Below are 14251 nucleotides of genomic sequence, written 5' to 3'. Positions count from 1 at the left end.
GGCCTTAAGTACCTATTTCACTACTCTATTAAGTGTGTCTTAGAGCAGTACCTGGCATACTGTAGGCCCTAAATAAATATTTATTGAATGATTAAGTAAAAAGCACAGAAGAATAATAAGCAAACTACCTTGACTACAGCAGAAACAGGGGACTAAATATTAGAAAGTCAGAAAGAAAACAGAATAAGATGACTCTTCTGGCCCTACTTATTCAGTTTGATTGGTAATATGAATACAAGGAATATAAGGCACTTGGAAATTTAAATGCATGGAAATGGAAAAATTAGTAAGTGTAGCCCTAATGGTCAGATTAAATTAATGCATTTTGTTAAGAACCATTCTCTGGAGGATTTTCCTTATGGTCAGCTAATCTTTCTCCATTCAATTTTCTTTTTACTTATTTATAACAAAATATAATTAGGAAAGGAACAATAACTGATGAATAATCTACTAAGATTTTTAATTTAAATTTTAAAGTAATTTCATTCCAGGTTAAACCAGAAAATTCTTATCATCTGCTTCACTTGGCAGAAAATTGGCCACAGGAAAATTTTCATGGTATCCTCTTTTAGGAAACAGATTTCTTTCATTCAGAAAATTAAAAATGCACTTTCAATCTTTAAATTCTTCACAATCCTATAGCCCTTCACAATCTCTTCAGCAAATAAAACTATTTGAGAGGATACATATACTTCAAACATTGTAAAATTAAAACTGAATATTTCATACATTAACCAAGTATACCTCTTATTACTGCTTCCCTGTTTCACCTCTGTGAAATCAGGCATGTTATTGACTAAATATTTATTAGTCATTAAATGTATTATCTGTTATTAAATGTATTTATCTTTTAATAAAGGTTGCCTATATTAATTTGAAGTTCAAACTGGGATAGGCAAATGGGACAGGAAAGTGATATCTCCAAAACCTCAGGCAATCCAGCTAACTTCTATAAGGAAACCGAATTTTTCTTGCTATTTCTTCCAACGTGTATGGTAAAATGAAGCACATCACTTGCCAACCATCAGATTTGATCATTTGTATTTTCAGTAATCAATAATACCTTAAATTGCAAGAAAAAGGGGCAATGAAACTTTTATTCAAGCCCAATCACATAAAATTTATCCTATTTTCAGACATCAGAAGGGAATAAGTATTTTAGTAAAATGCTACTAACCTATTTTACTGATTTTTATCTAATGACCCAAATATCAAAGTAGATTCTGACTTAATTATTTAAAGATGCCTAAAAAACAATAAACAATATAAGAGGCATGACTTATGCTTTGTGGAACTACAGAATAAAGAAACACTATTATTTTCATTAAAATTATAAACATAGTAAAAGTTTCATTCAAAATAGACTGAAGAGTCTAAAAATTCTATCTTCTCCTCTCTTCTCTTATTTTCTTTTGAATTGTCACATGATAATCAAACCTCCCTACTGCCTAGCTCAATGCCAGACATACAAGAAGTAGTCAATATATCCTTTGTGAATGATTTAATTTCTTGCCTCCATGCACATAACGCATCAATACCAGTCAACTTACTGACATCAGATATATACTGATAATGTTAAAAGAAATCTAACAAAGTGACCTGGGCTTACATATTTTCATACGTGTATCAATCAACATATTAAAATTTCTTTCCTGAAAAAGTTTAAAAGGACAAAAGTTCATTTAATAAACACACAGTTTCACACCTAACAACTTGATATGAATGGGCAATACACATTGTGAAATCATACGCAAGTCAATGCAAACCACAACTTATGAATTATATAGTAAATATCCTAAGAAGTTGGAAGAATGTATGATGGAGGGAAAAATATCTAAATCAGCTTTTAAAAATAGATATGAAATATACAGATCAGAATTTCAAACAAAAATATGACTGATGTACCTTTGCTGAACTATGAAGCTCCTATTATCCTAAAATTATGATGTCTCCATCTGTTAATCTGACATGAACAAGCTGATAAATGACATCAGAACAACAGTGTATTCTGGCAAAACTATAAATTTCCTGAAAGCCTACAAAAATATGTCCACAACAGATGGATCATTTAGGAAATAAATACATCAATCTGTCAAACTGAGTATTATTCTAATTCCCAAAATTAAAATCAGTAGAAGCTCCACTTTTCAAGAGTCTGTGACATTAGGAAGGCCAAAAAGGAAAAATCTCAAGATGCACGTATACATATCTGATATGACCTAAGTGTCATACTCTTAGGTTTCCTGTTAAACATACTAAGTTTAGGTAAAGTCCTTACCAGTTAACTTCTTCACAGGTTGGAGCCGAACACTGATAGACTGATGTGTGAGTAAGGGGGAGGATGGAAGAGAGCGAGACATGCCCTCCATAATCCGAATGTGCTGCATACCTTCACTCACTGGAAGTGGTGGGACGGCGTAGTCTGGCTCAAAAGCACAGTCGCTTTCTGTGGAGATGCCACCTGTTAAAAGAGGAGGATGGAATAAAAGAGCTGGTGAGAAAAGATTCTTCCTTCTCTATTAAAATTTATCTTTTAGGATGATTCAGAACAGCATATAGTGATATTGATTTTCACTGTGAAAAGCCAAATAGGGTATTTTCCACACATACATTCATTTCTTTACTTACTGGGTACTTAACTCCAGGTCTAGCACTAGAAAATTTGAACATGGGTAAAACAGGGTTCCTCCCTGTAAAGGGCTGACTGTCTCATGAATGATGCAGTCATATAAAAAAAATAATTATAGTACAATGCAGTAAGTGTTACAATTAGAACAACAGTCTTCAATTTTTTTCCTTGATAAGACAAACATGAAAGAAAATATTCACCTTGACAATCCAATATGTGTAACTGTTAGTAGGATCACTGTAACTCTTTCTTACTTGCCTTCTCCAAGAAAGTACATGAAAATACAAGTGGGTAAGACTGACACTATATAGTGATCTTTGAATCTGCTCTAACATTTTAAAAAGAGTAAATTATATGCTGTTTACTTCCACTTCTACTTCTGGTAATGGCAGATTATGTACGTCAGCCCAACTTTTCCCTAAGAAAAATTAGAACTATATATATCTTAAAATCTTCCTGAAGGCACTGGAGAGTTAATAGCATGATGAAGAATTACAAAGAAAAGACTGAAGCCTGGCATTTGGGGCTACTTTTTCCTTAGTGGCATCTGAGAGGCTAAGGACTTACTGACAGTTAACAGAGCTAGGAGGACAGATATGGGAACGCAGGGAGAACCAAGTTGTAAAGGGGCAGCTGGTAAAACTCCAACACTTTTGTTTGGAAGCACAAAGGGCTACACTCTAGGAGTAAGTATGAATCAAAACTAGACTGGCCTTTACACGACTGAAGCTCAGCTCCAAATGTCTAACACAAAACTAAATTAAGGCAATCTTGGATTGCTAGTGCCTGCCAAAAATAAACATAAATCTTCTTAGAGGAAGATAACATCATCATAGGTCTCCAATTATTTCCACAATTTTTCATATATAACATCTGGTCCTTAACTAACAATAACAAAGAGATAAGATACCATAAAAAAGTAAATCAGAAAGATCATGCAAAAGAAGTAGTCTCACAGGGGATACAGATTATGGAATGAGGCACAGAATTTAAAGTAGTGTGCTTAACATAAAAAGATTAAAATACTTAGGAATAAATTTAACCAAGGAGGTAAAAGATCTACACACTGAAAACTATAAGGCACTGATGAAAGAAATTGAAGACGACACAAATAAATGCAAAGACATCCTGTGTTCAGGGACTGAAAGAGTTAATATTGTTAAAATGTCCATACTACCCAAAGTGATGCACAGACTCAATGCAATCCCTATCATAATTCCAATAGCATTTTTCACAGAAATAGAAAAAACAATCCTAAAATTTGTACGGAACCACAAAAGACCTTGAATACCTAAAGTAATCAAGTAATCTTGATCAAGAAGAACAAAGCTAGAGGCATCACACTTCTGATTTCAAGTTATATCACAAAGCTATAGTAATCAAAACAATTTGGTATGAGTATAAAAAACAGATACATAGACCAATGGAACAGAATAGCGATCCTAGAAATAAAGCCACACATATACGGTCAACTAATCTTCGACAAGGGTGCCAAGAATACACAATGGGAAAAGGATAGTTCCTTCAATAAATAGCGTTAGGAAAACTGGATAGCCATATGTAAAAAAAAAAAAAAAAATGGAATTGGATCCTTATCTCACACCATATAGAAAGATCAACTGAAAATGGGTTAAAGACTTAAACATAAGATCTGAAATCATAAAACTGCTAGAAGAAAACATAGGGGAAAAGCTGCTCAAAACTGGTCTTGGCAATTTTTTTTTGGATTTGACATCAAAAGCAAAGGCAAAAAAAGCAAAAATGAACAAGTGAGACTACATCAAACTAAAAAGTTTCTGCACAGTAAAGGAAACCATCAACAAAATGAAAAGGCAACTATGGAATGGGTGAAAATATCTGAAAACCATATATTCAATAAGGAGTTAAAATAAAAAATATACAAGGAGTCATATTCAATAGCAAAAAAACAAATAACCTAATTAAAGAATGGGTGAAAATGGGCCAGCCCCGTGGCTTAGCAGTTAAGTGCGCACGCTCCGCTACTGGTGGCCCGGGTTTGGATCCCGGGCGTGCACCGACGCACCCCTTCTCCGGCCATGCTGAGGCCGTGTCCCACATACAGCAACTAGAAGGATGTGCAGCTATGACATACAACTGTCTACTGGGGCTTTGGGGAAAAAAAAAAAAAATAAATAAAATTATAAAATAAAATAAAAAAAAGTTTGTTTTTTTTTTGTGGACTTCATGTTACAATATTTATTGTATCAATGTTACATTCCTTGGTTATGATCATGATAGGGTGTCTTTGTTCCTTTTTTTTATTTTTTTTTAATTTTTTGTTTAGCAGTAACATTGGTTTATAACATTGTAAAAATTTCAGGTGTACATCATTGTACTTCTATTTGTGCATAGATTACATCATGTTCACCACCAAACTACTAATTACAACCCATCACCACACACATGTACCGAATTACCCCTTTCACCTTCCTCCCTCCCCCCTTCCCCTCTGGTAACCACCAATCCAATCTCTGTCCCTATGTGTTTGTTTATTGTTGTTATTATCTACTACTTAATGAAGGAAATCATGCGGTATTTGACCTTCTCCCTCTGACTTATTTCACTTTGCATTATACCCTCAATGTCCATCCATGATGTCACAAACGGCTGGATTTCATCGTTTCTTATGGCTGAGTAGTATTCCATTGTGTATATATACCACAGCTTCTTTATCCTTTCGTCCCCTGATGGGCACTTAGGTTGCTTCCAAGTCTTGGCTATTGTGAATAACGCTGCAATGAACACATGGGTGCATGTACCTTTACAAATTGGTGTTTTCAAGTTCTTTGGATAAATACCCAGCAGTGGGACGGCTGGATCATATGGTAGTTCTATCCTTGATTTTGTGAGGAATCTCCATACTGTTTTCCATAGTGGCTGCACCAGTTTGCACTCCCACCAGCAGTGTATGAGAGTTCCCTTCTCTCCACATCCTCTCCAACACATGTTGTTTCCTGTCTTGTTAATTATAGCCATTCTGATGGGCGTCAGGTGATATCTCATTGTAGTTTTGATTTGCATTTCCCTGATAGTTAATGATTTTGAACATCTTTTCATGTGTCTGTTGGCCATCTGTATATCTTTTTTGGAGAAATGTCTGTTCAGGTCCTTTGCCCATTTTTTAATTGGGTTGGTAGTTTTTTTGTTGGTAAGATGCATGAGTTCTTTATATATTTTGGAGATTAAGCCCTTATCAGAAGTATGGTTTGCAAATATCTTCTCCCAATTGTTAGGTTGTCTTTTCGTTTTGTTGATGGTTTCCTTTGCTGTGCAGAAGCTTTTTAGTTTGATGTAGTCCCATTTGTTTATTTTTTCTATTGTTTCTCTTGCCCGGTCAGAAGTGGTGTTTGAGAAGATGTTGCTAAGACTGATGTCGAAGAGCGTACTGCCTATGTTTTCTTCTAGAAGTTTCACAGTTTCAGGTCTTACATTCAAGTCTTTAATCCATTTGGAGTTAATTTTTGTGTATGGTGTAAGGTAAGGGTCTACTTTCATTTTTTTGCATATGGCTATCCAGTTTTCCCAACACCATTTGTTGAAGAGACTTTCTTTTCCCCATTGTATGTTCTTGGCTCCTTTGTCAAAGATTAGCTGTCCATAGATGTGTGGGTTTATTTCTGGGCTTTCGATTCTATTCCATTGATCTGTGTGTCTGTTTTTGTGCCAGTACCATGCTGTTTTGGTTACTACAGCTTTGTAGTATATTTTGAAATCAGGGAGTGTGATACCTCCAGCTTTGTTCTTTTTTCTCAGGATTCCTTTTGCTATTCGGGGTCTTTTGTTGTTCCATATAAATTTTAGGATTCTTTGTTCTATTTCTGTGAAAAATGTTGTTGGAACTTTGATAGGGATTGCATTGAATCTATAGATGGCTTTAGGAAGTATGGACATCTTAACTATGTTAATTCTTCCAATCCAAGAGCACGGAATATCTTTCCATTTCTTTGTGTCTTCTTCAATTTCTTTCAGAAATGTTTTATAGTTTTCGGTGTACAGATCTTTCACCTCTTTGGTTAAGTTTATTCCTAGGTATTTTATTCTTTTTGTTGCAATTGTAAATGGGATGGTATTCTTAATTTCTCTTTCTGCTACTTCGTTGTTAGTGTACAGAAATGCAACTGATTTTTGTATGTTGATTTTGTATCCTGCAACTTTACCATATTCGTTTATTACTTCTAAAAGTTTTCTGATGGATTCTTTAGGGTTTTCTATATATAAAATCATGTCATCTGCAAATAGTGACAGTTTCACTTCTTCCTTTCCAATTTGGATCCCTTTTATTTCTTTCTCTTGCCTGATTGCTCTGGCTAGGACTTCTAGTACTATGTTAAATAGGAGTGGTGACAGTGGGCATCCTTGTCTGGTTCCTGTTCTTAGAGGGATGGCTTTCAGTTTTTCACCATTGAGGATGATATTAGCTGTGGGTTTCTCATATATGGTCTTTATTATGTTGAGGTACTTTCCTTCTATACCCATTTTATTCAGAGTTTTTATCATAAATGCATGCTGTATCTTGTCAAATGCTTTCTCTGCATCTATTGAGATGATCATGTGATTTTTATTCTTCATTTTATTAATGTGGTGTATTACGTTGATTGATTTGCGAATGTTAAACCATCCCTGCATCCCTGGAATAAATCCCACTTGATCATGGTGTATAATCTTTTTAACGTATTGTTGTATGCGATTTGCTAGTATTTTATTGAGGATTTTTGCATCGATGTTCATCAGTGATATTGGCCTGTAATTTTCTTTTTTTGTGTTGTCCTTGTCTGGTTTTGGTATCAGGGTAATGTCAGCTTCGTAGAATGAGTTAGGGAGCTTCCTCCCCTCCTCAATTTTTTGGAAGAGTTTGAGAAGGATAGGTATTAAGTCTTCTTTGAATGTTTGGTAGAATTCACCAGGGAAGCCATCTGGTCCTGGACTTTTATTTTTGGGGAGGTTTGTGATTGCTGTTTCGATCTCCTTACTGGTGATTGGTCTATTCAAATTCTCTACTTCTTCTTGATCCAGTTTTGGAAGGTTGTATGATTCTAAGAATTTATCCATTTCTTCCAGATTGTCGAATTGGTTGGCATATAGCTTTTCATAGTATTGTCTTATAATCTTTTGTATTTCTGAGGTGTCTGTTGTAACCTCTCCTCTTTCATTTCTGATTTTTCTTATTTGTGCCTTCTCTCTTTTTTTCTTGGTGAGTCTAGCTAAAGGTTTGTCAATTTTGTTGATCTTTTCAAAGAACCAGCTCTTGGTTTTATTAATTTGTTCTATTGTTTTTTTGGTCTCTATTTCATTTATTTCTGCTCTGATTTTTATTATTTCCCTTCTTCTACTGATTTTGGGCTTTGTTTGTTCTTCTTTTTCCAGTTCCTTCAGGTGCATTGTCAGATAAAACAAATAATCTAATTAAAGAATGGGTGAAAATGGGCCAGCCCCGTGGCTTAGCAGTTAAGTGCGCACGCTCCGCTACTGGTGGCCCGGGTTTGGATCCCGGGCGTGCACCGATGCACCCCTTCTCCGGCCATGCTGAGGCCGTGTCCCACATACAGCAACTAGAAGGATGTGCAGCTATGACATACAACTGTCTACTGGGGCTTTGGGGAAAAAATAAATAAATAAATAAAATTATAAAATAAAATAAAAAAAAATTTTAAAGAATGGGTGAAGGAACTGAACAAACATTTTTCCAAGGAAGACATACAAATGGCCAACAGGTACATGAAAAGATGTTCAACATCACTAATCTTTAGGAAAATGCAAATCAAAACCACAATGAGATATCATGTCACACCTATTAGGGCAGCTATTATCAAAAGGTCAAAAGATAACAAGTGTTGGTAATGATGTGGAGAAAAAGGGAACCCTTGTACACTGTTGACGGGAATGTAAATTGGTACAGTCATTATGGAAAACAGTATGGAGATTCTTCCAAAAAATTAAAAATAGAACTATCATATGATCCAGGAATCCTACTTCTGAGTACATATCAAAAGGAAATAAAATTACTATCTCAAAGACATACTTGCACTCTCATGTTAATTGCAGCATTATTCACAGTAGCCACGATATGGAAACCACCTCAGTGTCTGTGGACGGATGGATAAAGAAAATGTGATTTTATATACACATATATACATACACACACAGGAATGTTATTCAGCCTAAAAAAGAAGGAAATCCTGACACTTGTAACAGCATGGATGAACCTGAAGGACATTATGCTAAGTGAAACAAGCTAGACACAGAAAAACAAATGCTACATAAGCTCACTTATAAGTGGAATCTAAAAAATAAAGTTGAACTCATATTAACAGAGTAGAAAGGTGGTTTCCAGGGGTTGGAGGTGGGGGAAAAAGGGAGATGTTGGTCAAAGGGTATAAACTTTCAGTTGCTAGATGAATAAGTTCTGGAGACCTAATGTATGGCATTGTGACTACAGCTAATAATAATATATTGTATACTTGAAATCTGCTAAGAGAGTAGATCTCAAGTGTTCTCACTAAAAAAAAAAAAACAAAAACAAAGGGGAAGTATGTGAAGTGATGGATCTCTTATTGAGCTTGATTGTGGTAATCATTTCACAATGTATACATTTGTCAAAACATCATGTTGTACACCTTAAATAAATACAATTTGTATTTGTCAATCATATCTCAATAAAGCTGGGGAAAAAAGAGGAGGAAATTTAAAAAACGAGCACATAATCTTACATGAAATGATGATAATGTGGTCTAAACTGAGAACTAAGATTAAATCAAGTGTCTCACCTAAGGTTCCCAATTGTGTTACAATTGTAATTTCATCATATGTAATTCTAATTCACTTAAAAAAGTGCTGTGGTATGTCATGTATTATAATTTAATCAGTCTCTTGTTAATGGCCACTTATGCAGTTCTTTCTGTAGCATTTCTGTAGATCCTAGATATAGAATTACTACGTCAAAAGTACTGAGAGTTTCTATTGAGAAATACTGACCAAATGCTGTATTAAAAGCCTGTGTCATGTTGCATGTAAAAAAAAAAAAGTAGCATGCTCAATATTTGAAAAAAATAAAAGTTTAGAATTTTGGCAATGAATTAAAATTATGAAAATAAAAACTCAATAGATGGATTGAAAAAGATTAGACACAGATGAACAGAGAATTAGTAAACTAGAAGATAAAACATTTGTGCACCAAAGGACACTATCAAGAGAGTGAAAAGATGACCCTTAGAGTGGGAGAAAATATTTGCAAATCATGTATCTGATAAGAGTCTAGAATCCAGAATATATAAAGAGCTCCTACAACTCAACAATAAAAGACAAACAATACAATTTAAATAAACAGGCAAAAGACCAGAATAGATATTTCTCTAAAGAAGATATACAAATGGATTATAAGCACATGAAAAGATACTCAACATAATTAGTCAATATGGAAATGCAAATCAAAGCTACAATGAGATACTACTTCACACCCACTAGGATGGCTATTTAAAAAAAACAAAACAAAAAATGGACAACAAAAAAGTGTTGGTGAGGATGTGAAGAATTATTCATAATAGCCAAAAAGTGGAAACAACTCAAATGTCTTTAACTGGTGAATGGATAAACAAAATGTGATATATCTACACAACAGAATATTATTTAGCAATAAAAAGAATGAAGGCCTGGTTCATGCTACAATATTGATAAATCTTGAAAACATTATGCTACATGACAGAAGCCAGACACAAAAGGCCACGTTATAAGATTCCATTTATATGAAATGTTCGGAACAGACAAATCCAGAGAGAAAGTAGACTAGGGGCTGCCAGGACTACCAGATGGGAGGAATAGGGAATGATTGCTTAATAGGTACAGGACTTCCTTTTGGGGTGATGGATCAGTGATTGTTCCACAACACTGTAAATATACTAAAAGCCACTAAATTGTAAATTTTAAAATGGTTAAAATGGTGAATTTTACGTCAACAAAAAAATTTACATAGAAATTTAGCACCTACTCACAAATTTATTAAAACCAGAAGCCTAGTAATCATTCTTAATTTCTTCCTGACACATCTCTTTGCAACAAATCCACTGGCAGTTCTGCAAATTATCAACCTAAAATAGATTTCAAATCTGCCATGTTCTCTCCATTTCTCCTACCACTACTATAGTCTAGATCACTATTATCTTTCCCCTAAACTTCTGTTGGTAAAAATCTAGGATTTATTCCTTATCCTTGGATTTTAGAAATTTTACCAGGGTATGTCTTAACTTTTTTCTTCTCATTAGTCTCTAGGTCCTTTCTTTTACTATGTTGACTAATTCTCTTCCAATTGTTCTTTTTTCTCTTTCTGGAACTGTGATCAGATGGATACTGCATCTCTTAGACCTATTTTTCAAGTCTCCTTCTCTCATAACAGATTTCTAATCTCTGGGCTTTCATGAAGAGACTTGAAACTGATTAATATGGAATTACAGTATTTTACAGGCTTACAAACAAAGAGGCATGCCACTAGTGCAGTTCCCTAACTGAGGAATCTTTTTATTGAGAATAATCAGCATTAGATTTTTTTAAAGCAATATATCTAAGAAGAATGCATTTGATTTAGTGAAGCACTTCTTTTTACTTGAAATGTTCCAATGTTAAAACTTAGCTGATAATTTTAGAATCTAATAATACTCCTTAAGGAATAGTACTGCAATTAGTCCAGTCTGGATGTCCTAGTTTACTTTTCTGCTTAAAAATATTTTCCTCCATCTTCTCTGTCCTATAAATTGTGCTTGAACTCATTGTAGCTACAGAGAAAAAAACTAAAAATACATGTTTCAAGTAAAGAAAAGTACTGGAAAGCATTCACAGAATTTGATGATATTAGTCAGTTTTTCTTGGATAACTAGCAACCTCAAAATCTCAGTAGTCTATAACAACATTTACTTTTATGCTCATGAGCCTGCAGATTGACTGTAGGTCAGCTGATCTAGGTTGGGCTAACAGGTTCAGAACCACTCGATGTGTCTTTGATATTGGGCCTAGTCACTGGAGAGGCAGTGAATATGTGGGACATGCTCTTCTCAGGGTAGATCACAGGGGTGCAGGAGGCCAAGTCAAATCAGAGGAGCATATTTAAGACCTCTGTTCACTAGCGTTTCACTTGGCCCACTGCAGTGGCAACTACTGAAAAGATACATAGCAAAAGGAATGGATGTGTAATTTCATAACAGGAAGGAAGTGAAAAATTGGGAATCCAACTTACTATGCATGTAAGATAATATTTACTGGTACACCAAATTAGTCAATCTTCATTTTCTACCTTTTCTTTTCCCTACCATTTTTCCTGCTTCAATCAACCAAATGGCTAAAATCAAAAACCAAAATGCTAACAAAACCAAGTGCTGGGAAGAATCAACTAGAACTCTTATATATTGCTGGTGAGAATACAAAATGGTATGCAACTTTGGGATACAGTTTGGCAGTTTAAATATAAACTCACCATATGACCCAGCAATCCAATATCCAGACATTTACCCAAAAGAAATGAAGACACATGCCCCCCCACCACACACATTCAAATAGCAGACTTATTCATAATCTCTAAAAACTGGAAACTACTCAAATGTCAATCAACTGGTGAATGGACAAACAAATTGTGTGATATACATACAATGGAATATTACTCAGCAATGAAATAGAATAAACTAATGAAATATGCAAAAAAAAATCCAAAAAATAGATGAATCTCAAAAGCATTAAGCCTTAAGAAGCCAGAATCAAAAGGCTACATACTGTATGGTTTCATTTAAAGAATATTCTGAAAATACTATTTTAACAGAAAACAGATCAGTAGTTGCCAAGGATTAGGGGTGTGGGAAAGAGACTGACTACAAAAGGGCATGACATAACTTTATATGATGATGGAAATTTCCTTGATTTTAGTGGTAGTTACATGACCATATATGTTAGTAAAAATTCACGGTACTATACACTTAAGAGGGGCAAATTTTACTGTATATAAATTAAACTTCAATAAACCTGAGTTTTAAAAAACCCTACAGTTCTTTGTGTGTGTGTGTGTGTGCGCGCGCACGCGTGTGTGTGTTTGTGTAAGGAAGATCAGCCCTGAGCTAATTCCGAAGTCAATCCTCCTCTTTTTGCTGAGGAAGATTGGCCGTGGGCTAACATCCGTGCCCATCTTCCTCTACTTTATACGGGACACCATCACAGCATGGCTTGACAAGCAGTGAACCGATCTGTGCCCAGGATCCAAACATGTGAACCCCAGGCCACCGAAGTGGAGCACATGAACTTAACCACTACGCCACTGGGCCAGCCCCCCAAAAAACCTTACAGTTCTTTATGACAATATACTAAGCGTATACTTGTGATTTGCAAACTTTTCTGATTGCAAGTTTTATTTCAATGAAAGTCTATTCTTAAAAGTACACAGAAAAAAATAATAGCATAGGTGATTAACTGGCCCCCAAAACAAACATAGGCATGTCAAACATAATATACGTAATAATAATGCATAACCTGTCAAAGGGTTTTCATACTTCTGAAACAGAGGGGTTTGGCCTGAATTATTCTTTTTTTTTTTTTTTTGTGAGGAAGATTAGCCCTGTGCTAACATCTGCCAATCCTCCTCTTTTTTTTTGCTGAGGAAGACTGGCTGTGGGCTAACATCCATGCCCATCTTCCTCCACTTTATATGGGACACCACCACGGCATGGCTTGTCAAGCGGTGTGTTGGTGTGTGCCCGGGATCCGAACCGGCGAACCCTGGGCCTCCGCAGCGGAGCACGCACCTAACCGCTTGTGCCACCGGGCCGGCCCCTGGCCTGAATTATTCTTAATGTCCTTTCAAGGCAAAGTTTATACAACCAAGTCTGCAACATTCTCACAAGTTCATGTATTAATCAAAAATGAGGCAGAGAAAGTTTAATAACTAAAATAGGATCACACAGTCAATTAGCAGCAGAAGACAATTAGAACCCAAAATTCTTACCATAGTCTATAAATCCCTACACGATCTGGCCCCACCTAGTCAATTCTCAGACCTCATCATACCTCCGAACTTCTCTGACATCATCGTTTCCCACTTTCCCCCTCAATTCACAATGCTTCAGTCACAATGGCCTTTCAGTTCCTTGATCTGGCCAAATTTATTCTCAACTTATGGCCTTTGCCTGTTTCTTACGCCTAAAATGCTTAGTCCTAGTATCTTAGCAAAGCTGGCTCTCCTTTGTCTTAAAAAGGTCCTAGCTCAAATGTCAGCTCCTCAGAAAGGCCTACTAGGACTAATTTAAAGTTACCATCCACTCTTTTCCCCACCTCTTATTCTCTATCACATAATCTTATTTTATTTTCTTGACAGTATTTATCATGCCCTGAAATTACCTGGTTCTTTTATTTGTCTCACTCCTCTAGAATAAAAGCATAACAGTAGGGATTTCCTCTCATGTGTTTATTGTTCATGCCCCTTGGCCTGATTGAGACCTGGGTACCGAGGTAGCCCCTGGGTACGGGTGGCACAGCTGACTTAGGCCTCCAGTCTTCTGTGGGGGCCCAGCTCTGGCCCTTCCATCTGCCTGGGATGCTCTGCCCTAGGGTCTCCTTCAGTGTTTCTTCTCACAATCC

General features: G+C 35.6%; 1 protein-coding gene across 7 annotated transcripts in view; it reads right to left on the bottom strand.

Annotated features, from left to right (window-relative positions):
• TANC2 (tetratricopeptide repeat, ankyrin repeat and coiled-coil containing 2) overlaps positions 1–14251 on the bottom strand; it is a 401816-nt gene that overhangs the window by 240594 nt on the left and 146971 nt on the right. For 4 of the 7 annotated variants that reach the window (XM_058561308.1, XM_058561312.1, XM_058561307.1 and 1 more), the window contains exon 4: positions 2279–2461. In XM_058561308.1, the coding sequence (XP_058417291.1) occupies positions 2279–2461 (183 nt within the window). The remainder of the gene's footprint in view (positions 1–2278; positions 2462–14251) is intronic. The other 3 variants (XM_058561306.1, XM_058561310.1, XM_058561311.1) reach the window with 1 other exon arrangement.

The sequence above is a fragment of the Diceros bicornis genome, chromosome 18 (genome assembly GCF_020826845.1).
Source record: "Diceros bicornis minor isolate mBicDic1 chromosome 18, mDicBic1.mat.cur, whole genome shotgun sequence".
Taxonomy (NCBI): Eukaryota; Metazoa; Chordata; class Mammalia; order Perissodactyla; family Rhinocerotidae; genus Diceros; species Diceros bicornis.
Note: the sequence above shows the minus strand (reverse complement) of the source record. Positions and strands in the feature narration are given on the sequence as shown.